The sequence below is a fragment of the Triticum dicoccoides genome, chromosome 3B, assembly GCF_002162155.2.
Source record: "Triticum dicoccoides isolate Atlit2015 ecotype Zavitan chromosome 3B, WEW_v2.0, whole genome shotgun sequence".
Lineage (NCBI taxonomy): Eukaryota > Viridiplantae > Streptophyta > Magnoliopsida > Poales > Poaceae > Triticum > Triticum dicoccoides.
Genome location: NC_041385.1, coordinates 201,516,106 through 201,540,780, shown reverse-complemented (window position 1 = coordinate 201,540,780; position 24,675 = coordinate 201,516,106). Strand labels below are relative to the sequence as shown.

Sequence of the window (24,675 nt, the reverse complement as noted above, 5' to 3'; positions counted from 1 at the left end):
GCGAGCACCACGACGACCATGCCGTCAAGAGCCTGGAACACATCATACGACCACAACATCCTTACCTCCTCCTTCCAACAACGGCGTCGGTGCAGTTCGGCAGGGAGGCCATTTTAGCTTAGTGGTTTTTGGTTTCAGCCTCTCCCGCTACAGTGCGCGTGTGCACTTCAACTTGTCTGTGTCCCGGTGTAGTGTACATTTTGCCCATCAGCTTGGTTGTGTATGTGTTGTGATGTTTGGTGTTGGGATTGCTTCGTTGCAGTGCACGCCCGTTTCAGTCAAAATTGCAATGATGTGTGCTGCGGCAAGGCCATCAACTAGTCTCCGTTAGTAGGAGCTCATCCCACATCTGCAAGACCAAAGTGCACTGCATTTGCATGCCAACGCCATTTTTTGTAGCCGCACTGCAAAAAGAAGCTTTTGCACTCGCTTCTATATTATATGTAGGTCACTCGCTCAGTCACTGTGGTCCACTCCCTTGGTCAACGCGCGTAAAAAAACTTAGAAAATAGGGGAAAATAATATCTCAAAGAAGCTCGCTTCTATATTAGATGTAGTTCACTCGCTCAGTCACTGTGGTCCACTCGCTTGGTCAACGCGCGTAAAAAATTAATAAGTATAAAAAAAGACAACAAAACTCATGAGGATCACTTTTGATAGTGTTGCGGTTCACTTTCGGGAGTGTTGCGGTACACTCTCGTTCAAAAAAGACTTGAAAAAAAGACAACAAAAATTGTGCGAGAAAATTTTACGTCCGACAAAAAGAAATCAAGAAGTTCGTTTTCCCGTATGATGCAGTGCGGTTTCTAGTCTGAAAGCAGTGCGTTCTTCTGTCCGATGCAGTATATACGACGATTTTTGTCTCGCGAAAAACAGAGTGTCCGCTTTTTCGGTAAAATCAAAACTGCTCTTAAACCGTAAGGAATCAGAGAGTGTGTTCTACATGAAAAAGTTGGATCTCATCGATATCTTTCCAATGGCGTATGATTTGAATTATTCCGACTAGTGGTTTGTAAGAATTTCATGAAAAAACGACCGCTGCCTCTCGTTGTCAGCAGCACGATTTTCAAAATTAACTAAAAATCGTAAGGAATCTCAAAAATATTTCAACATATGAAAGTTGCCCCTCGTCCGTAGCTTTCGAATGGCATATCACACGCCTCGTTTCGACAAATGGTTCAAAAACTGGAGCGAAAACAGTACGAAAATTGCAAAAAAATAGAAAAAACAGAATTCCACGATTTACTAAATTTAAAACTGCTCTTAAACCATAACGAATTAGAGAAAATAATATATATGAAAAAGATGCGCCTCGACAATATCTTTTCACTGGTGTATCATTTGCTTCATTTCGACGAGCAGTTTAGAAAAAAAACGTTCGCTGCCACTCGTCGTGCGTCGCACCGTTTTCAAAACTGCTCTTAAACCGTGAGGAATCTCGAAACATGTTCAACATGGCGAAGTTGCACCTAATTCATAGCTTCTCAACGGTATATTAGATGCCTGTTTCGATAAACGGTTAAAAACTAGAGCAAAAAAAGTACCAAAAAAACACCATGTGTAGTTTTTTCTGACACAAAATTCACTAGTCTGTGTATTGCAGTACCCCTGCTATTGAAAGTGCAGTGCCCTTGCGTTGAGTGTGCAGTGCGAAAGTGTTGTTAGAATAGTTATTCTACTAATATTAGCATAATAGATCGGCTGTATATAAAATTGCTCTTAACATAATATTATTGTATTACCCTACTTGAACTGATGGTTTCAGGCGGTTGTACTGATGATTTTCATCTCGCCGAATTGGTCGTCTTCTCGTTGGAATGGGGCGTGTAATATATCGTTGGAAAGCTCTTGACAGCTACATTACAAATATATAGGAATTTCTTGCAAAATTATCACGGTTTAATAGCAGTTTTGAAAGAACCGTTTTTTTAAATCGAAAACGCGAATCGTATTTTGGACTCAATTTTCAAACAATTTGTTGGAATTGAGCAAATAAGTTGGCGTTGGAAAGCTGGTAAAAATCTGCATCTTCCATATATCTATTGTTTTTTCAAATTCTATACAATTTAAAAGTAATTTGAAATATGGTAAATTCTGGACGAAACGTAATTTTGAGATTTTTTGCAAACGGTTTGTCGGATTGACGCAAATGATACGCCGTTGGAAAGCTGTGGGAAATGCACAACTTTTTCGTATTGAAATTTTTCGTAATTCCTTATGGTTTAAAAACGAATTCGAATACGGTCAAATTTGATTTTGAATGCGATTTTTTAAAAAAGTTTGTCGAAACGGGGCAAATAATATACCGTCAGACAGCTATCGGAAATGCAAAACTTATTCATGTTGAACGTTTTCTTAAACTACCATTGAAAAGTAATTTGGAATACGATAAGACACGTCGTGATATTTTTCCGTCAGAAAAAACAAAGTACTTGTACGGATCTACGTGTACGGATCTACGTGTACGTTTGTGCTGATATGTTTTTCATAGAGTAATTTGGAAAGATTTCAGAAAAAGAGTACTTGAACGGATCTTCGTATGAATCTGTACTGAGCGTGTTTTCAGAGACTAGACTTTACTCTGTTTTTTCTGTATGGTTTTCTTCGTAATTTTTCAACGGTTCAGTACTTGAACGGATCTCCATGTGGATTTGTGTTGAGCGTGTTTTCACGTACTTAGACTTTACTCTGTATTTTCTGTATGGTTTTCCTCATAACTTTTCAATGGATCACGGTACATAATCCTGAACTTGCATGGTTTATATCGCTGAACTAAATGATGTTTTAAAAAATAAAATATTTTGTGTGTTTCTGTTTTTTTACTAAACATTATATGCTGACCTTCTCTCATTTTACGACTTGAACTTTTATCATTTAAATTTTCACAGGGTTTCTTTTTGTTTGAGCATTTTCCCAGAACTTATCTGGGGCGTCGTGTTGAACTTCAATTTTTTTAGTTGTGAACTTGTTGTGTTTTACAATGCGGTAGCTAGCAAATAGGAGATTCACCCAATAGAGGGGCTAGTTACATAGAGCAGCTGTAGTAATACAACTGTCAGATAGGTACCTAGCAGCAACAGCTATGGTTACCAACACACATACACATGAACCGATTACAAACAAACTTGCACACGGCCTGACAAACAAAAAAATACACAAACTGACAAAAAAACAATACACATGAACTGAAATCCCCATGACTAATGGTAGAAATGTGTTGCACCCAGGTTCAGCTATTTACCGAAAGTAGAACCTCTCAGTTTTATTAAATCGAACTAATGTTTAGATGTTCATGATTTTGGCCTACAGATCAGAATACTAACAACACCATATATGTTGAAGGTCGACAGTACAAAGTTACATAACAAATTCTAAACACCATATATATTGAAGGTCCCATCAGTATAGAGTTACAAAACAAAATATTTGTCCAATGACAATGTAAGAGTCATGACCAGCAATCACAAACAGCACTAGCTTGACCGCGGGCATGTGTGTGCGGCAAGGGGAGGAGATACTCCGATGCTAGATGTGTAGAGACAACAAGCTCATGCGTAGAAGACGATGGACGACTCACGTAGTAGGCCTTGAACTGCTCGTCTGATGGCTATGGATGCAAAATCCTGACCAAAAGATCACATTATTTTCACCAAACTAATCTCTTGAAGTTGCTCCACGACAATCTTTAACCCTCCTACAAGAAAAGCCATTATTTTAAAGTTCATATGAATACCTACAAGCAATGATCACAAACATTTACCAAACATTCTTTTAAAGACTTATGCAACAATAATTAGAACCATAGAAATAGGGTGAAACTATGGTAACTACATTACATATCATCTAGATTCTAGCAATAACCGTTTTGCATGATCATTGGCATTTGGAATAGCATCCAACAACTATTAGAGTTCTATAAGACCGCATCTGTACTTATTTTTGAAGATGTATTTGTACTGCCCAAAAACATAAGCTGAAGCACAAAATAAACACTTAAATATATTGGTGCTCACAGGAATAGTCAAGCACCTAGAGAGCATGTTCTTTTCACATCTTCCCAATTACTCAATTAGAAAGCAGCACATCTACGCATTTTAATAGCAGGAGCAAAGAAAGAGAGAGATTGATATGAGATTGTCGTTGAAGCACGCAAAGGACTCCCATCAGCGCTCAACTTGGTCGGCTGCCAACAACCATGGTGGACTTGCCAGTGGTGGTGCGGCATGGCCAGAGCATGCCGCTGGCTGTGCGGATACTGATATTCCAACGCATCATGTTGGCGCACCAGGGAAATAGCAAGTTTTCCATAAAAAAATTATCCATACTAGGTAAGACAAAAGCTACAGGACAATACCTTTTCTTCAGCTAGCTACTACATGCTACTGCTCCTCCAGCAATGTAGCATCCCTGTATCCTCCTTGTGCGGCAAAACCATTTGGAGCAACCGCTGCTACCGGTCGACATGTTGAACCACCTATAGGAATCAAAGTGAACTGAAGGGATTCAAACACATCAATGGACACATGTACTACACAATAATTTGCACCTGTACTGTCCATAACAACAAACTAACATAAAAACAATTTATGAAGGAAACAGTTCTTGAAATCGGGTTGAGCTTAAACTGTTCAGATTTTTGAACTCCTCCAGCAATTATACTTGAACTTGCGCGACACATTTTTTGAAAGCAACTAATGTTCAGAATACGCTATTGGAAAGAGGAATGGGGAACACACTAGGACACATAGGCAAGCTTGAACTTGTAGCATCATTGTTTATATTTTTCTAATTGGAGAATAACATGCGACCTTATAGCATTTGATCACTTGAACTTGTAGCAATACAAATAAGAAATATATACAGCCTCCAACCCGTGGAAATTATAAGAAATTTGTAAATACTAGTACTGCAAACCAACATTTATGAATACTAGTGAACTTGTACTTATGGTATCTCGACATGTGAACTGATTGTGTTACAAGCACACGCACGAAAATCAAATGAAGCTGATAGCAGTACATGTCAAAAAGATAATCAACTTCATGTATATTAATTATGAGAAGTTCAAAAAGAAACTTTTTAAAAGTTTGTACTAAAATGGTGCATACTGCATGACATCCGGTGAGTAGGACCATACTATTGAGGACACACACACACATTCATAGAATGAGGAGGCTCTCATTAGGAACATTCAGAGGCATGCATCTGCAAATTGTTGCATTGCTAGTATGGCAAAACAAATATGCCATCGCTACTGCATCATGCAACAGTCTCTGAAAGCTGAGAACAAGGTTGATTTGCATCTACTACTGTCCATTGCTCTCCTCACTTCTCACACACACATGAAAAAGCTATTTAAAGAAAAAGTTTGAGAGAAATATCACCGTAATTAGTCTCTGAAAGCTATGTTCAGAACTGTTCACAAGGATGCCAATGATGAACTGAATCATTTAGTTTTGTCTTCTTCCCTCAGATCTGAATCAAGAGTAGCATCAGTTCAATTCAAATAAAATTGACAGTTCATGAATTTTTGCTAAGCAAGCATACCCCATCACCACATGGAATGCCTCGGTGAACTGCACTCACTCAGTCCCTAAAATCAAAAAAATTACAGAGGCGGGAGAAAACGAGAAAAAGCTTCTGACCGCTGCGTTGTTGAATGCCCCCTCGTTGAACGGCCTCGGTGGGGGCTATGAACGACCTGGGGGCTGTTTTCTTGTTGCTCGATGACAACCAAAAATAGGGCTTGATTTGTTTCAAGGCAAGTTGGCTGGAGATTTCTTTCTCTCTTTGTATCCAGAGATAATATGTACAAACTATGGCGATGTTTTTGTACTGCCCAAACACACCTGCAAGATAAACTGAAGGGGAGCTCCTTCACCTGCAAGATGAACTGAAAATGCACACTAAGGCTACCTGAAGAACCACCATATATTGAATTGAATATACACAAGAGAAGAAGCATGAATGTCCAGGGTAACTCTATGTTATACAACAATAACTAAGTATATATGTCCATAAGTTGAAAGGTAACAGTCTAACAGACCTCAAGGAGCATTTACCTTCCCATTAGTAAATACATTTACTGTGCGATACATGATTCTGCTATTGAGCAACTGATCCCCAGAGACAAAGAACACTCATCCGACGGACATGCAAATCACTAATCTACAAACTAAATTTTACAGGAATTGACAAAGTACCAATCCACACACATAACAAAGTCCTCCATTTTCACAAAGTACCTACAGTACGTACATGTAAGATCACTACACAAGCAAAGCACAAGCACAAGAACATCTAATACATATTGAATCAATGTTCATTTAGTAGTGAAGTACCCCCAGCCCCTGCAAAGTTTCAAATTTACTTCATCTCCGCATTCTTTGTACTGCACGTGCCACAAATTTTGAACTTTCTAGGTGTTGCAAGCAAAGTTCCTGAAAGTGAACTTTAGATTCGTTCAAACCAAGAAAACCTTCAGCCGTTATACGTCACAAAGAAATCCAGGAACACTAATGTTAATTTAGTGGAGAAATGCGTCCATGAGTATTCAACGCGTTACCCATGAGCTATGTTACGGGAAGAGATACCGCATCCATCCATTACTGGGAGAAATTCGGGGGTAAAGTAAAGGGCAAACCTTGCTTGGGCTGCCCGCACCGGCTTGCTCATATGCATTGCTGCAGAATGATGGATGGCTGACAGGAGAAATGAGACAATGGATCCCCTCCTCGCTGCCGAACAACTGCGCTTGGCGGTCGCCGGCGAGACAGCAGATGGAATGGATCCTCCTGAGCACCATCTCCGACGCCATGTCTACTCCCTCTCTTCTAGCTTTCCCCTGCTTAGGTACAAGTAGATATACTGAAAAGATTTCAAAAGATGAACTAAAAACAATTGAAGACCTTCAAAAGCACTCAGGGGAGATAACAAAAAACAAAAACGCGCGGGCGACACAGTTACTAGAATCGGGCCATAAGGACTAGAACCAAAACTATCAATATAAGTTGATGTTTTTTTGTAGGTTTTTGGGAATGAGAATCATTGTTTTTTTGCAATTATATAAAAGTTTTAAAATGTGTACTACTCCATAACAAATGTTTATACTGCACATATCCATAAATATTAGCTTTTTATTTGGCAACAAAGAAACATTAAAAAGGATATTTCATTTCTTGTAAGCATATCAACAAACAGCTTGATAGCAGCAGGAATAGAACAAGTTCTTTCTTACCATTGGGGACCTGCCCACTTGCGTGATCTGACGTCCACTCGTGCGAGTAGACCTGACGCACACACCATCGGGGACCTGCACACTGTGCGAGATCGAACTGAGCCCGCTCGTGATGCCAAGGCCGACTGAACTTACGGTCTCTCGAGAGCTCAAGTGATTGTGTTACAAATATATACACAAATCCAAACGAGCTCATGTGAGTGCATATTAAAAAGATAATCGAGTTCATCTATATTAATCGGAGAAGTTCAAACAGAAACTTTTCTTGAAAAATGTACTGTTTTTGCTATAACAACTATAGTCATCTTGCCAACCATGTATATTTAACTGGTCAAAAAGATAATCAAGTTCTTGTATATTAACAAGAGAAGTTCAAAAAGAAACTTTTAATAATAATTATATTCATCTTGCCACCCATTCAGTTTTTGCTGTAACAAAATTCAAACATTTAAACAGTTTGTACTGGCGTGAGGAAGCCTCACTTCTTTGACAAACACTCTCATGTTCCTTGGCAGTTTTAATTTTGTCTGCACTTACCAGTTTCCCGATTTCAAACTTACAGAATTTTATACCCCAAACTTCTACAGGTTTATTTAATTTCTCAGGAACAAAAAACGAAGGAGTCTGGACTCAAGAATTATAGAAAGCACAAAACCATATGTGTGAACTTATCTGGTGGCTTTTGCTGAACGGAGGAGACGAGATGATGCAGGAGCAAAACCCGACTCCGTGAATATACAGTAGTTATGCTGTCAATACTTCTTTGAAGTTCCGATTTCTTAACCTTCACAGTAGTAATACATGTACTGTGCGATACACAATTCTGTCGTTGAGCAACTGGTCTAGGAACAAAAACACTCCTGCAGTGCACACACCAAATCATCATAAAAATAGAGGCAGCAAGAAGCAATCACCAGCCGCACCTGCACGTGTTTTTTGAGTGAACCAACATAGAGTGAAAGTTGTACCCAAGCATAAACTTCAATACTTCATCCTGTTTTTTGTTGAGCACATGTGCGTATATTGGAAAAGAAACTTATTTTGCATAATTTTTTTGTGAGCACAAATGGAACACACTCCTATCTTAAGCATTAGAACGAACACCCACGGGGCACAAATGCCACAAATTCTGTAGTGGCTCAATAAGCATCAAATCCTTCCCAAATTTCTTCAGTTCATGTATAATAGCAGAAGCACCAGCTAATCTGTCACCGCTTACTCACCTCGCCAGACTAAATACTAGTGGTAGAGAGAGGAGGCCGGAGAGCCAATGCACCTGTGCACGCCAACGTAGTTGTTGCTGTGGAGGGAGCAATCCGCATCGCAGGAAAGATACGCGGTGGCAAGACATCGGGAGGGAGGCGGCGGAGGGCGGAGCGGGGGAGGCAGGCGGCGGAGGGTGGCGTTGGGGTGGGAGGCGGTGGAGGGCTGCGCGGGGAAGGCAGGCAGCGGAGGGCGGCGTTGGGGAGGAAGGAGGCGGAGGGCGGCATTGGGGAGGGACGCGGCGTCCGACGACGTGGGGGAGGGAGGCGGCGTGGGGAGGGAGGCGGCGACCAGCGCGGGGGGCGGTGGTGGCGCGCGGGAGGGAGTTGGCGGCCGGCACGAGGGAGGAAGTCGATGGCCGGCGCGCGGGATGGACGTGAGGAGTCGGTTGGGGCTAGTTGCAGGAGGCAGGGGCGGGGCACGGGTGGATCCATCGGCGGCCAGTCACGGCGCCGCGCGCTCCCTCGCTCTGGTTGACGCCGTTGCTCGCTCAACCGCGACGAATGACTCCGGCGGTAGGAGGTGGGCTAGGTTGGGGTGGGTCGAGTGAAGTAGGCCGTAGGCGCGTCACCCCTATAAGACCCGGGTCGTACAGGGCGATCGTGAGACCCACTTGGGCTGAGGACACCTGGCAAGACCGAATCTCAACGCACGCAGGCTAGTTTCCTCCTGATTCCCGTCAGCCTCGCAGAATCCCCAAATCCCCAGTCCCCTTTCCTTCTCCCGTTCGCTCGCCGCCGCCGCCGCCCACGACCACGACCGCCGGCGGCAGCAGCCATGCGGCACATGGCGCTTCCTCCTCGCCCCATCCGCACATGTCGCCCGTCAGATGCTCTGTCACGTCGCGCGGTCAGTCATGGTGAGGAACAAGAACGAGCTGTTGTCGACGGCGGCGGAGCGGCACGACGGTGCTCATCCTCACAGCAGGCACACCGGCTACTCGTCCAGCCTCTCCATGACGCTGTGGAATCGTTTATGGCGACGAACTATAGGCCACCCATCACACCTTGTGGGGATTGATCCTCTTTAGTGTCGGAAACATGGATCTGAAGATGGATGTGTGTAATGGCAGTGCTTGTCACTGTAAATTCAATTGATTGATGTAAGAATTGTAATTTTTCACCATGTAATCAGTCAATTTTAATTTTTGCCCCATTATAATGGTCGAAGCTCTGGAAGTTGTAAGTTTCAACTGAAACTGGTCTGATAATCCCCTAGGAAAAATGATCTGATGATCAGTTGTATCTGTTTGGTTCTCTTTATTTTCTTGTATCTATCTCTACAACTTTCTGCCATCACTATAAGCAGTATGAACTGCTGATGCCAGGGGCTTCAAATACCAGGAGCAGGCAACTGCAACAATACACATTGCAGATTTTACAGGAGCTTCAAAAGGCTCGGCATTTGTCATGATTCTGTTTATCTCTTTATTCAACAAAGTAGGCAGCAATACACATTTCAGATTGTATTATTGGATATTAAAAAAAACTTTATCACAAGAGCTTCAAATACCAAGAGCTTTTATGCACAAGGAACTTCAAATACCAGGAGCTTTTATACAAATACCAGGAGCTTTTAGTCATAGTGTACATCAAATTCATTTATACAATACATTTGCTCCACAATCTGCATCAACTATCCTATCTTAACTTAGAAATTTCTGAAGAAAAATGTACAAAGCATCAACCATCCTAAACTACATGACAGAGGCATGCACAACAGCATATTTGAGTTGGAGATCTGCTGATCTTTTTGCTGGCTCATCTGTCTTCCTTTTGGCTTTTGATGATCATCTTCAGTGTTGACAGAACAACATGTGCCAAGATGCAGCCAGCAGCTCCAGCCCCATGTGCCAAGATGCGTCCAGCAGGTCAAACGTCAAGGTAACCCGGCCACATCCGACAGAGCCAAACTGAGGAGGGTGGCCATGGACGAAGCGCCGGTGGGTAGCAATGGACGAGCAGAGGAGTTTGCGAGCTGCCAGGGCGCCGTGGAACGCGGTCGTGAACGGCAGGGGAGAGCTGCGGGGGGCGCTGGCCGCGGCCGCGGCGAGCTTGCCGGAGAAGCGAGCAAACGAGTTGCGCTGCGGGCGACGGCGGCGGCGGCGAGCGAACGGGAGAAGGAAAGGGGACCTGAGGATTTGGGGAATTCGGCGAGGCTGACGGGAATCAGGAGGAAACTGGCGTGTGTGCGTTAAGATTCGGTCTTGCCAGGTGTCCTCAGCCCAAGTGGGTCTCACGATCGCCCTGTACGACCCGGGTTTTATAGGATTTTTTTCCCCTTATAGGGGGCGATGGTAACAAAATAATATTCTATTACTGATAACAGAATAGTCCAGCCCTATATATATATACCTGCTAAAGTCAGCGTGCGCGCATTATAATCTACCGTACGCTCTGGCCGCCCATCAACCCACCGGCTGTACGCAATACTTAGACGAAGCGCGGGCTCGGTCATAAAAGCTACCATAATGAACTTACGACCAGGCCCGCGCGCTTAACCAGGCTCATTTTCTCTGGGAAAAAAATCAGTAGTAACGAGTTATGATCCACGCGCAAGTTAACGATCCCATGCATGCCTACCCCTAGTCCAGTGTAATTGACAATCGTAAAACAGCTCAGCCTAGCCGTTAATTTCTACCATCCAGTAAATTGGGCTTGCAGTAGTAATGATGTTACCATCTAGTAATTGGACCTGCCCAAGTAGTAATGCAATACTACCCTAGTTTTACTAGGTTTACCATCTAGTAATTAGACATGTAGAAGTAGTAATGCATTACTACCCTAATTTTACTAGGCTAACCATTGACTCCATACCGTAGTAATCCGTTACTACATTCAAGTGTTTTCTTTTCAACGAAGAAAGCTCTTGTAGTAATGCATTACTACCCTGGTTTTTCTAGGTTTACCATTGACTCCATCATAGCGTAGTAATCCATTACTACATGCTAGCAAGGTTTTACGCTTAGGTCTCCAACCAATGATTAGTAAGTGCCTCGTAAACAATCATCGTCCATTACCATCCCTACTATTCCCGTTACTACCAATATATAGTCACCGCAGAGACGGGATACATCGAATGGTAAAAAAATTAATTGCGTTACTTTTTTACAAACCTCGTTACCCTTAACCAGTATTGCGGTGGAGCGCAGCCTTCTCCGCGCGACCCACGCGCCTAAGCGGCCGGAGCGCACGCTAAGAAGAATGCGCTCTCGCTTACATTAGGGTTGATTTATTATGATAACACCCCTTACGAACTTATTTTGCACATCCGGGGCTTATTCTGCTAACACCCTACCCATCGCTCAAAACACACCCAATCCCCTCCGACCTCCTCCCGCACAGAACCCCGCAGCCCCAATCCTCCTCCTGCCTCCTTCCTCCTCGCGCCGCCGGATCCCCACCCCACCACGCGCCGCTGGAGCCCCGTCTCGCCACGCGCCGCCGGAGCCCCGCCCCGCGCTGCTGGAGCCCAGCCCCATCCCGCCGCTGCCGCCCAGCCCAGGTACCAACGGATCCGGCGACATCCCCATCGCCAGCCACACAATCTCCACCGGCGCAGTGGAGCAGCACCACCACCGTGGCCGTGGGCATGCGAGGGGATCCCGGGGCTAGTGCGGCCATGGCCTGGAGCTCGCCCCTCCTCCTGCGCGGGGACGCCAGCTACCGCAGAGCCCAGCTACCAACGGGTCCTGCCGGATCCCCAGCGCCAGGCACGCCACCTCCTGTTGCAGTCCTCCCTCCCTGTTGCAGGCCAGGCGTCCCGGGCTTCAAGTGCGCCGGGGCACGCGATGCGGTTTGGCGCGCGTGGCCGTGCAGGTGCATCACCCCCACTCCCAACAACCACGAGCAGCAGCGCGTATGGCAGTGGACACAACCGAGTACCCTTCTCCTCTGCTCCCTTCCCCAGCCAACATCCATCGAGGTGCGTGTGACGTCGTGACGACGAGTTCATTCTCTGTTGGCAAGGTAATGCATTTTTCAGTATGGTGAGCAGTTCCATCAGTGTGGTCGTCCAGCACGCGGGCGTGGGTTTGTAATGTGGTGCCCATCTACGTGCAGCCCACGAGGAGGCGACTGGTACTAAAGATGCTACATCCATGATAGTGGTAAATCCCTTTGCAATTTCAGAATCTGTTTGATTGCTATGAAAACTGTTGTAGTGCCTAATTTTTTAGTGTCGTGCAATCTTTAGTGATGTTCACTTTGTTAGTTCTTCCCTCTAATTCTACGGACGAGCTGCACAGAACTGCAGTCATCCCGAGCCTACCGCCGAGGAGCCGGCGAGCGCGCCCGCGGCGCCACCGCCTACCTCAACCTCGAACCGGGCGACTACTACGGGGACAGCACCGCCGTCTCCTCCCTCGTGCAGGTGCTCCACTGAATGAATCCCCCTTCACCGTCTCCCTTCAGTTTCTCTAACAAGACCGGTTGTATATCTCTAAAGATTGTTGTAAAACCAAATGTGGATAGTACTGCAAGCATATGATGGTAGGGTCGTGATCAAAATTCTGATCTGTCATAGATAGTGCAGGTTCCATGGGTATAATAAGCCATGATGCTGGATATTTGCTCTCCCTTATCTCAACCCCCTAAATTCCTATGTATGTTGAAGTGGCAGAGTATTATCTTACTGAAGTTGGCAATATAAGGGCGTCGGAGGTTTTGATCGTCGTGAGCTTGCTTGCATGAACACTGATAAAACTAGAAATATATTTTGCTCAGCTTTCTTTACTGATAATTTAGTCATACGCATTCAGGTTGACTTTGTGTATAGTCTTGTAAAATTAGTTCATATGCGTGTACTTCGGTTTTGCTCGATCAAAATCGATGACCGAACCGAATTATCGGTTCCGAAAAATATTGGTTACTTAATTTTGAAAGGACCGATCGGTCTGCAGTTTAAAGAAACCGAAATTCTGTATTACCCGGAAAACCGAACCGATTGGTCCCGTTAGACCGAACGCCCAGGCCTACGTGAGGGGCACCCTACCTTGTAGTGTTGCTGTCACACCATTTTCTCTAGAAAACAATTTTAAAAGTGGTTTAACAAGTTAGAAGTGCAAAAAAATATTTGTTTCTGCAATATGAATGCTAAAGAAAAGCACAAGAAAGTTTCAGAAACATTTATATTTTTTACTTTGAGTGACGACTGCTTGTTGTTCGGCTGATCGTTAATCTCCTGCAGGCAAGAAGAGGATGAAGATCTCCACACCTGCCCCCATGCAGTTCACTCGACGCGCCCGTGTGGTGCGGAGCGCATCTGCGTGCAGTACGCCCGCCAACCAACTCCACCACGCCCACAGTCCACTCCGTGGTCCAATGCAATCCGACGACTCGATGCATGCAGCTCGCATGGTGCGTGTGTGCAGTTTTCAGGCTCGCAGGTGTGTGGTTCTACCAACAACCAACTCCACCGCGGCCCAGCACTCATGCCGGGGAGCTCCTGGACTTCAGCGTCGAGGTGTTCAACAACTGACGCAGAGATTGGAACGGACACGGCCGCCTTTCCTCATCGTCTTCATTGGAAAGCACACCTAGTGGCTGCTCGCGGGCGTGCTACGTGCCGTTCGGCATCAGCAGCAATGCGGTTCAGAATCGCGGTTTGCTTCTGGGTGGCCAAAGGCAGCGACAATCCATGACTTCGGCCTTTCCCAGCCCGCTGCCATGAGCTCCCAGGGGAAGGAAGACATGATGTGCTTGCATCCGCCTGCGAGATGCCACCGCTTGGCGTACACATTTTTTCTCTTCATTGGAATTGTTTTCACGGGAATGCTAGATCCTAGCAGGCATGCAGTATAGCCGGTGCTAGCGGTCCATATCTTTGTTTTTGTAGCTCACTGTCTCTCTTTTGTTGTATCTTCTTTTTGAGTGTAGTGATGTGGGGGTTGGACTTGCAGTGCACTGGCGACCGGCTTGCATTTCATGGAAAAATTGTGGATTTATACTCTTAAGTCCCCTGTCATTGTAATTTGTATGTGTTTGCACTCTGGATAAACAAGGAGCATTAGAGTTTTGCAGCTCCCTTCAATTCGTGTAGTGGTTCGCTTGCCCTTGTCTCTGCGGTCCACTCTCGTTCATAAATTTTTAGAAATAAAAAAAACAAAAGAAAACATGTAGTTTGTTTGCCCATCTAATGCAGTGCGGTTTTCCGTCAGAAGCAGTGTATGATGTTAGTTCATCTCGTGAAGTGCAGAAAAATGTTACAGAAACGACAAAAAAACTAATGTGGCTCATTTCTTGATAGTGTTGCCGTTCACTTATGCCCCGATATGCAGTGTGATCCAGTTTCTCGTCTGAGAAAATTTTCGCCCGACAAAAAAGAATCATGCAATTCTTTTGCCTGTCCCATGCTGTGCGGTTTTCAGTATGAAGCAGTGCGTTCATCTGTCTGATGAAGTACACACGATGATTTCGGTGCCGTGAAAAACACATGCAGTGCACGATGTGTATGTGTGTTTCAAAACTCAGTCGATTCCGTCAAACACATGCAGTGCGCTTGGTCCTTGAATGTGGTTCATTTTCGAGAGTGATACTGTTCACTTGCGCCCAAGATAAAAATGTGAAAAGAATGTTACCGAAACGATAGAATAGTAATGTGGTTCACTTTGATTTATGTCACGGGTCACTTGCCCTCGTCTTTGCGGTCCGCCCTCGTTCATTAAAAAAGTAGAAAAAAACGACAAAAACTCATAAAAACTTGTGTGAGAAAATTTACGTCTGACAAAGGAGGGCAACTCACTTGCCCGTCCGATGAAGTGCGGTTTTTAGTCCGAAGCAGTGCCGTTTTCTGTCTGATGCACTACATACGATGGTTTTGGGTCGCGAAAAAACAGTGTCTGCATTTTGTTAAAATCAAAATTGTTTTAAAACCGTAAGGAATCAGAGAGAGTGTTCTACATGAAAAAGTTGCGCCTCAGCGATATCTTTCCAACGGCATATCATTTGAATCATTTCGACAACCGATTTGTAAAAAATTCACGAAAAACGGCCGCTGCCTCCCGTCATCAGCCGCACGATTTTTAAAATTAACTAAAAACCGTAAGGAATCTCAAAAACATTTCAACATATGAAAGTTGCGCCTCGTCTGTAGCTTTCCAAAGGCGTATCATACGCCTTGTTTCGGCAAATCGTTCAAAAACTGGAGCCAAAACAGTAGCAAAAATTCAAAAAAAATTGAAAAACAGAATTCCACGATTTAGTAAATTTGAAACTACTCTTAAACCGTAATGAATTAGAGAAAATAATAGATATAAAAAAGATGCATCTCGATGATATCTTTCCAACGGTGTATCATTTGCTTCATTCCGACGAGCGCTTTAGAAGAAATCGCGAAAAAACGCTTGCTGCCACTCGTCATGGGCCGCACCATTTTCAAAACTTCTCTTAAACCGTGTGAAATCTCGAAAAGTGTTCAACAAGTCGAAGTTGCACCTAATCCATAGCTTTTCAACGCTATATTACACGCCTCATTCCGATAAACGGTTAAAAAATTAGAGCGAAAACAATACCGAAAAAACAACGAGTGCAGTTTTTTCTGACGAGAAGTTCACTTGTGTGAGTACTGCAGCACACTTGGTTCAAAGAATGACATGCACTTCCGCACTGCACGCTGAACGCAAGTGCACTGGATCTTCTTGACGACGAGCACTGTAATATATACTAGTGAACTTCTCGTCGGAAAAAACTGCACGCGTTATTTTTTTCGGTACTGTTTTTTGCTCTAATTTTTTAACCGTTTATTGGAATGAGGCGTATAATATACCGTTGAAAAGCTATGGATTAGGCGCAACTTCGACATGTTGAACACTTTTCGAGATTCCACACGGTTTAAGAGCAGTTTTGAAAATGGTGCGGCGGATGACGAGTGGCAGCAAGCATTTTTTCGCGTTTTTTTCCTCTAAACCGCTTGTCGGAATGAAGCAAATGATACGCCGTTGGATATATATCGTCGAGGCGCATCTTTTTTATATATAAATGTTTCTCTAATTCCTTACGGTTTAAGAGCACTTTCAAATTTACTAAATCGCGGAATTCTGTTTTTCAAATTTTTTCAAATTTTTGGTACTGTTTTCGCTTCAGTTTTTGAGCCGTTTGTCGAAACGAGGCGTATGATACACCGTTGAAAAGCTATGCACGAGACGCAACTTTCGTTCATAGCTTTTCAACGGTGTATCATACGCCTCGTTTCGACAAATATATATATATATATATATATGAAAGTTGCGCCTCGTTCATAGCTTTTCAACGGTGTATCATACGCCTCGTTTCGACAAACGGCTCAAAAACTGGAGCGAAAACAGTACCTATATATATATATATGACAAATGTTTCCTACAAGTAGTGGTAGTTACCACCACTTGCGTTTTGTATGTTGTATGTAGTATTTGTCAAAATTGAGAGTATGTACGTGTAGTATGTAGTATATAACAATGATTAGGTGGTATATATATTAATTTTTAGGTAGTATATACCATATTTTGAGTATGCTCTTTTTTAGTACAAATATGTATGTATTTCATAAATATAACAAAAACTATGGGTTCATATGTAATTTTTTCATGTAACTTGCTTTGAAATATTTTAGATATAGTATATGAATATATTTAAAATGATATAGTAGTATATATAGTACCATATGGTAGTATATGAGACATATGGGGTAATTACCACCGGGTGGTAGGATGTTTTTTCCATATAGGACGTGAATTTTTGGGACATGCAGCCACGCGCTGCCGTAATCTAGTCCATCCACCGGCGCGTCGCGATGCCTACTTATTATAGGCTACTGATCATTGACGGCGCGTGTTGCCACACCCGTCCATTTTAAATGTAGTATGATAGGGTTAGAAATTTATGTAAAACATAGAGTTCTTGTTTATTTCGAAATGAGCGAGAGCAGACTATAAGTTCCACCACGTCTCCATTGGCCTTGTTCTTGGACTTATTTGTTTGCATTGCACATGGACCCCAACACAAACCTTCATGTCGCATGTTGTCTCGCCCATTTATCCATATGAATTTACCTTCATTGATCCTTAGGAGTAAATTGACCAAGAAGCAATATTAAATAGGTGTTATGGGAAGACAATTTCCTGGCAGATTTGTGACGAAATACATAGTTCTGAATTCAAATAAAACTATAGTTACTCTGGCTTGATGCTTACACTCTCACTTATAGAAAAACTTTACATAAGTGAGAATGTAAGCATCAAGCCAGAGTATTCTTTCTCCAGAAGCACCTAAATTTGGCTGTGCAATGATATTCTACGAAGTAACTACAGTAGGAGAGGCATTAGAAGTGTACCATAATAATAGCTTGTGTATTGTGGACCAACAGAGAATGCTAAAAAGGTCTGAAACGACTATCCTAGTTCCTCCACAGATCATGACTATACATGTTTGTGGAAGTGCTAGAAATTTTGCAACAAAGAATATAGTAGTTAATCAATAACAACTGAAACTTGATGCATGCAAAATATAGTTGACAGATTGAAAAATGTCATTGGTATTAAAGAGAAGACAGGGGACAAAAAACACTACTATATGATACATCAGCGACACCAGTTATATACTTTTCAGTAAAATGACAAAAAAATGTATCTTAGTTACATGGCATAGTTCTGGCAGAAAAATAGTAGCATCTTAGTCCTGCATCTGCAAGGCTGAAGTGCTCCTTGTGTAACTGAAAATGCTATCACCATTCAATAAACTGACAACAGTCTAAAGTACACTAATAAATAAGATAGCTCCATGAATGCAAACCTCCATTATCACATATTCTGCAACAGACAACCTTAAAGAAAGAGAGGACAAATATATTCATATATTTTCAAGTCTCCACTGGCACAACTGACAATACAAATAATGACATTCCAATGTACTTCATAAGAAGGAAAAAAAATACAAATGCTGGTCCAGGAGCTTTTCTTTACGGTACCCCCTTTTTCTTTTCATTAATAAAAAAAGGAAATGGAATCCATGTAGAAGAGAGAGACCACGTTGACAGAATTTAATTATAAATAGCAAATAACCACCAAACCAAGTAGTATTGGGTTGGGATTTAATTAAAGAGGTTGCCAGATCAGGAACGACAAAGGCAAGAGATGGGTTGGGATTTACCATGTCTCAAAAATCATTAAGATCATCCATGCCCATCTCCTCTCCAAAAGCTGGCATTGAGAGCAATGTGATACATTACATGGTTTAGAATAAAAGTCTACTTATATAGTATTAAATAAATTCTTTCATTACAGAAGGAACGTCGTGCTAATACAAGGAATTAGACAGAACTGGCATTTGCATTTAGCTATCCCTTTTTTTCAGTTGTTGCTCAAAACTAACAGTAACAGGAGCCATGTCTGATCAATAATTCCCTCTTATCATGATTCATGAACCATGTATATTCTATTAATTCTGATTCCTTCTAGGCCAATGGTTTTTGCCTTCTTTTGAATGATTTAAACAGTTGATAAATGATAGCACTGGGAAGAACAGAAACAAAGTCAGGCTTAATTTTGTACTTGGAAATATTACCAGGGTCTTACCAAAGCAAACAATTTGTATTGCATGGACATGGGTTTATGCCTAATTAGCTATCACAAGGATGTACTTGCATTATCACCCTCCTACAGTATACAGTGGGCAAGCAGCCATTGAGCACTCACACAACTAAAAATATAATAGATAATAGAAATATGAATAGATAATAATGCGTAAATGGCTGTTTCGGATTTACTAAAGCCATTCTTGTAGCGTCCGCAATAGGAGCCTCTGGTTCACTTGTTCGCATTGTTGTCATGTGGTCGTTGCCTTCTTGACCATCAACATCAGAGGTTGACGCATCCTGAAGAAGGCCATCATCACCAAGCCCTGCTAAATCAAATAAACATATCACCACTGGTAAGAGTCTCACTCGGTATTAATGGCATGAACAGAGCTAGCTAAAGCTAACCAAATCAATCAACAGGACCAGAGAAAACCAGTTGACCTATAGAAGCAAGGGGAACCTACAAGGGAGAAGGGTGCGGTGGTGCTAGCAGACAAGGGAGGGGCTGAGAAGGAACTTATCATGTTGGATCCGTCGTCGTGGCCTCATTCCCCACACACACACCGCCGCCGCAGCTACCATACGTCATCATTGAAGTTGCCTCCTCCTCGTTGTCGCCACCGGCAAATGCCAATCTCTGCCACCGCCTGCTGCAGGAAAAGGAAAAGAGGAAAAAGACCGATTCGTGTTCGTACATTTTTATGGTTCAGAAAACTCATTATTTCAGGAATCTGCTTACTCCATATCTAAGACCTTGTTCTAATACACTCGTTTGCACTGTGTAGTAAGATTTGCAATTATATGTACCTTCTTTCTGAAACATGGTCGGAAAAAGTCCATTGCCTTGGATAGCTTAGAACCGAGAGCAAAATATGTACACTGTAGAAAATAGCAGACATTGGTATTGAACATGGGAACAATTATACAAGATGAACAAACCTGAATATTGTAAATTACAAAAAGTTCAGAATTTTGTATGCCGCTATCGTACACATACCAGGTTAGCGTGTCTCCGGCACCGTGGGCGTGAAGCGTGGAAGGGCTTAGGTGTGTGGACATGCCAGGAAAATGACAGGGGGGGAGGCGCTTGTGGCCAATGGAGGAGGGTAGGCAAGGAGGTGGCAGAGCGTTTATAGGAGAGGGTAGTGCTACGCGCTGTTGGAGGGAGTGGAGCGCGGGGCAGCTGCACGATGGGCGAAGCGACAGAGCAGCGAGCAGGGAGAGCACCGGAGACTCCGTCGCATCCCGCGCGGAGGCGCTGGTGTGGCCGGGAGCAGCGAGAGCGCCGGAGACTCCACGCCGCATCCCGAGGATCGAGCGCCCGCATCGCGCGTCCGCTGGTTCCGCACGCTGGATCCGCTCACGGAAGACAGGACGACGGCGTGTCGGCCGCGTCGCCCGCAGCCACGATCTGTTACTGCTCCACGTTGCTGCTCGCTTCCGTGCCCCATCCAGCTGCATCTCTCGCCGTCCGTGCAACCGAACGACGTCCTTGCGACTGAACGGACCAGGGAGGCGCTGTCCGCCGTGTCGGTGTAAATCCAGCGCAGTCGCTGTTGCAATCCGCCGAGACCCCACGGTGGTCGTGAGGCGGCGTGACGCGACGCTATGGCTGTCCTTGTTTTAGGGTTTCACGTTCGACAGGATCCTTGTACAGGCCCATTAAGCCAGTAGGCCCAATTGAATGTCAGATGGCCGAAAAAGCCACTGGGGCAGCGGTCCGAGAGGGAAGCGCCTGTACGCGCGTGATTTAGGTGGGATTAAGGGCAGATCGGACGGCCAAAAAAACTCTAGAAGTGACGATCCAACGTATAGAAATGATAATGACCTGAGAGGGCAGGAAAAGTGCTCGGTTATAATGTATCTAAATTCGCAAATACTTGACAAGTTAATTACCAGCTTCATGAATACATCGCATTTTGTACGCCATGCCGTGTGACCCAGGGCGACATTTACTCCTACATTCGTATGAATACACGAGCCACGTGCACGTCCCCGGCGATGGAAAAGGCCGTTGCGTTGATGACACATTAATGGCTTGCTGGGTGCTTTGATGTTTTGCATGGTAGCTGGGTGTATTGATTCCCATCGCATGTCGGCTGGCCGAGCATTATTGCAGGTGGGATCAATGCCCTCCCTGCCGAGCATTATTGCAGGTGGAGGTCGGCCGCTGGATCAAGCGTCGTCCAGTGTTCGGCTACTGAATATCGTCTGCTGAGTAAGTTCCTAATGCTTCATGCTCACAAATGATGGACATGTATTGTTGATAGGGCAGCCTGCTGCGTACGTATGATATATGCAGATACATGCAGTACTGGGACTTGGATGAACACATTGTGGTGGCCTGCGGCACGCAGTGAGAAATGAACAAGGAGAACTGATGAAGAAGGGTTGGGCAGCATAAGCATTTCCAAGCAAGCCGGATGTTTGCTATGTTAGGTGACTCCATCTAGCACTCAAGTACTGTATATACTTGTTCTTCCGCTTCCAAAGTCTGCATCCTCATTTGCGTTAGTCGGACAGAGTGCAAACGATATATGGAATAGTAGATGATGAACTTACTACACCATGACAATCACAGCCGTAGAAATGCCTCCCCGGGTTTACTACTGCCTGAAATGAACCAGACCACATGCTCGGCTTTGCACTACGGGCAACGGATGAGAGAGAGCGAGGCGACCTGGTTGGAGATGACATGAGATGAATGTGGTGGAGAGCTTCCCTAGGACATGGATGAACACATGGTTCTGACCTGCAACAGGAGGATGGTTGCAAGAGAGAGCGAGAACGAGCGCCGAGCAGAATGGTTGGATAGCCGAAGCAACAAGGCCGAAATGATTAAAGAGACGGAGGGGAGCGTGGTGCAAGTAGCTGTTGCAACAAATGAGTGATTCAACGCGTCTGGTTTCTTTGCATGCAACAGAGCTGACCTGTCAGACAAAATACGAAAGCTATACAGGTTGGATATGGTCCAGAGAAATGAATACACATGCTCACCGTATAATATATGCACAAATCACGTGGAAATGGGCGGGCGGGATACCGACATCGTTTGGTGCGCCATGTCCACTCGTGATTTATTATATAGAATAACACTATTCTGATCCTAGGATGATAATAGTTATTTGGATCACAGCTCACCTATAGGGCCCGATAGGATCCTTCCGAACCGGTGCGGCTAGCGCTAGACGATAAAACAGAAAAAAACACATCTTATCCCCACGTCTCCCGACTCCACCGTGCAACCGTTCGCACCCCTGGATCCCCGCCGCCGAGCCCCCTCCCGAGATCCCCGTCACCGCGCCCTCCCCGGACCCCCCACGCCGCCGCACCCTTTCCCTGGAGACCCCTGCCGCCCCCCCCTACCCGAAGGCCCCCGCCGCCGCGCCCCCTCCCAGGAGGCCCCCACCATCTCGCCACCTGCCCTGATCCACCCGCTGTGACGCGCCCTCCCCGGAGCCCCCACGCGTGCCGCCGGTTCCTGCGGCCGCCTCACGCCTCCACCACCAACCGTCGTTGCTCTCCCCGTCCCTTACCTCTGGTCAAACCCGCACTTCTCCCCTCCGGTGAGCCTTCTCTCGCCCTCTTCCTTCGGTTAACTCCCCATGATCCTCCCGCTAGTCGCCGCCTGGTTCGTCCTGTGCGCCGGTGGAACGAGCGCGTCCATGCGCGACCCTCGGACCACCATCGCAGCCCACCCCTTCGATGGCCATTCTTGTTCTTCAAGCTCCCGGATCCCGCAGACGTCGTCTTCCCCAACCCACCTCCACGGTGCGAACGCTGTTCACCTGGACGTTTCCGATGTCGGTGCAGTTGCCGTTTGCAAGATCCCGTCGATCCATTGGTTCGATCAACCAAGTTCTGGTTGTCTGGAAATTGAAGTTCACGGAGAACAAGGGGTGAAAAAAAATACAAAGAGTTTTTGCATATAAAGTTAAGAAAAAATATGCCCTGCCACACTTTTTGTTTAGTGCTAGTTCGTATATCTATTTTCTTCTTATATATGTGCTCAGATTTTGGTTTTGCAGAATAAGGCATGCTGAGTCTGGCTCTTTGACTGTAGAATTAAGATACAGTGATCGCTGGCAAAAATGGCTCCCCTGCGCATGATGTTGTGGACGCGTCTTGCAGGGATCTCGGTCTCCCTTCAGATTTTGTTGCTTCCATGCCCTACTTGTTTCTTGTGTGATTTTGTCTCTCTTCAGGATTTTAATGCATGTTAAATAATGCACTCGACCTGAACTTTTTCTTTTGTGATTTGGTCAATATTTTCTATGATCCATTTGGTATAGCTTTCTATGATTTTATGGAGCTTTGTACAACACTTCTATCATCGTACTATTCCATGTTGGTTGTTGAGGTGCAAGCAAAAAAACGTTCCCGTACATCTACAGGAAAATTCACATACGCGCAAAAAAGTATGTTTTATAAATAATGTGCACGAAGTTCACTTACTGTCATCGAGGAAATTCATATGTTCTTTTTACTGAGAGAATGGTAACCTGAACAAATATAAAAACACAAAAAATACCAATCAATAAGTGATTTTTTTTCTTGTTTCTAAAAAGGACAACCAAGAAGTTCAACATGTAAAAAAAATAAGTTCAGGAATTCAAATAGAGAAACATGTTTTTTCACTTTTAGAAAGAAAACCGAAGAAGTTCAAAATTAAAAAATAGAGTAGTTCAAAGGTTTATAAAAAAGATTTCCCAGTATAGCAAAAACTAGACATTCAAAATTAAATTACAGAACAGTTTGATGCTTCTTACAAAAACTAGGATTATTTTCATAACTAGAACATAAAACCAAGAAGTTCTAATTTAAAAATTGGAGCAGTTCAATGTTTGTAACGAACTCATAATTTACACATTACTAATAATATAAAATCAAGAATTTTAAATTAAAAAAAGTAGTTCAATTGATACAAAAAACTCAAACACTCCCTGTGTGTTGGTAAAATACAATTATGGCCAATGGTATTTTTTAACCATGATATTATTCCAAGAATAAAACTAAGAAGTTCAAATTAAAATAACACACAAGTTCAAAGTTTATAAAAAAACTCAAATTTTTTCTCATTACTAAAAAATGAAACAAAAAATGTTCAAATTAAAAATAAAGTAATAACTAAAAAAAGTTTAAAATAAAATTTCCTCACTTTAAAAAAACTAGAAGTTCAAACTAAACTAACAAAGTGGTTTCACGTTTATTAATCTTTTTAGGATTTAACTCAAATATCTACCGTTATTAAAGAATCAACCATATTCAAAATGAAAAAAAGTCAAATTCGATGTTTATTTAGAAAAACATAGAAGTTCAAATTTGGAAGCCCTAGAAGTTCAATTTGAAGTAACGAAGAAGGTTAAATAACCCGGAAGTTCAAATTTAAAAACTAGAAAATTGTTTGCTTATTTAAAACCATATTTTTCTAAGAAGTTCAAAGTAAAAAAAATTATAGGTTCGAAGGTTAAAAAACTTAGATGTTTTCTCGTTACTAAACAATAAAATGAAGGAGTTCAAACTAAAAAAAAGGAAAAACCAAAAAAGTTTTAAAAGAATTTCCCTGTATTTTATATCAAATTAAAATAATGAAGTGGTCCGATGTTTATTAAAAAAACTAGGATTTT

At 43.5% G+C, this 24,675-nt stretch overlaps 1 protein-coding gene and 3 long non-coding RNA genes across 10 annotated transcripts; 2 read left to right on the top strand and 2 right to left on the bottom strand.

Annotated features, from left to right (window-relative positions):
- Positions 1-3,242: 3,242 nt before the first annotated feature.
- Positions 3,243-9,032, bottom strand: LOC119275529. Of its 4 annotated transcripts, none has more exons than XR_005135746.1 (7): positions 8,514-9,032; positions 7,238-8,097; positions 6,644-6,867; positions 5,548-5,893; positions 5,385-5,475; positions 4,355-4,474; positions 3,243-3,694 (listed from the first exon to the last, which is right to left on the bottom strand). It is a non-coding gene; the product is annotated as an uncharacterized LOC119275529 (long non-coding RNA). The 4 variants fall into 4 exon arrangements; XR_005135745.1 differs by having other exon boundaries at positions 5,548-5,881; positions 6,644-6,844; XR_005135743.1 differs by having other exon boundaries at positions 3,363-3,694; positions 6,644-6,844.
- A 2,782-nt stretch (positions 9,033-11,814) lies between these two features.
- On the top strand, positions 11,815-14,524 carry LOC119275528. The gene is made up of 2 exons (XR_005135742.1): positions 11,815-12,871; positions 13,688-14,524. It is a non-coding gene; the product is annotated as an uncharacterized LOC119275528 (long non-coding RNA).
- A 3,512-nt stretch (positions 14,525-18,036) lies between these two features.
- On the bottom strand, positions 18,037-20,655 carry LOC119275527. Of its 4 annotated transcripts, none has more exons than XR_005135741.1 (4): positions 20,046-20,655; positions 19,856-19,927; positions 19,238-19,698; positions 18,037-18,671 (listed from the first exon to the last, which is right to left on the bottom strand). XR_005135741.1 is itself a non-coding variant. In XM_037556390.1 (3 exons), the coding sequence occupies exons 1-3, from the start codon at positions 20,507-20,509 to the stop codon at positions 19,569-19,571; spliced, it is 666 nt and encodes a 221-aa protein (XP_037412287.1). In that variant the 5' UTR covers positions 20,510-20,655; the 3' UTR covers positions 19,011-19,568. The 4 variants fall into 4 exon arrangements, 2 of the variants coding, with proteins under 2 accessions (XP_037412287.1, XP_037412288.1); XR_005135740.1 differs by lacking the exon at positions 18,037-18,671 and having other exon boundaries at positions 19,011-19,371; positions 19,513-19,698; XM_037556390.1 differs by lacking the exon at positions 18,037-18,671 and having other exon boundaries at positions 19,011-19,698.
- Positions 20,656-22,436: 1,781 nt separating this feature from the next.
- On the top strand, positions 22,437-23,376 carry LOC119281150. Its single transcript, XR_005138285.1, has 2 exons — positions 22,437-22,981; positions 23,077-23,376. It is a non-coding gene; the product is annotated as an uncharacterized LOC119281150 (long non-coding RNA).
- The last annotated feature ends 1,299 nt before the right edge of the window (positions 23,377-24,675 follow it).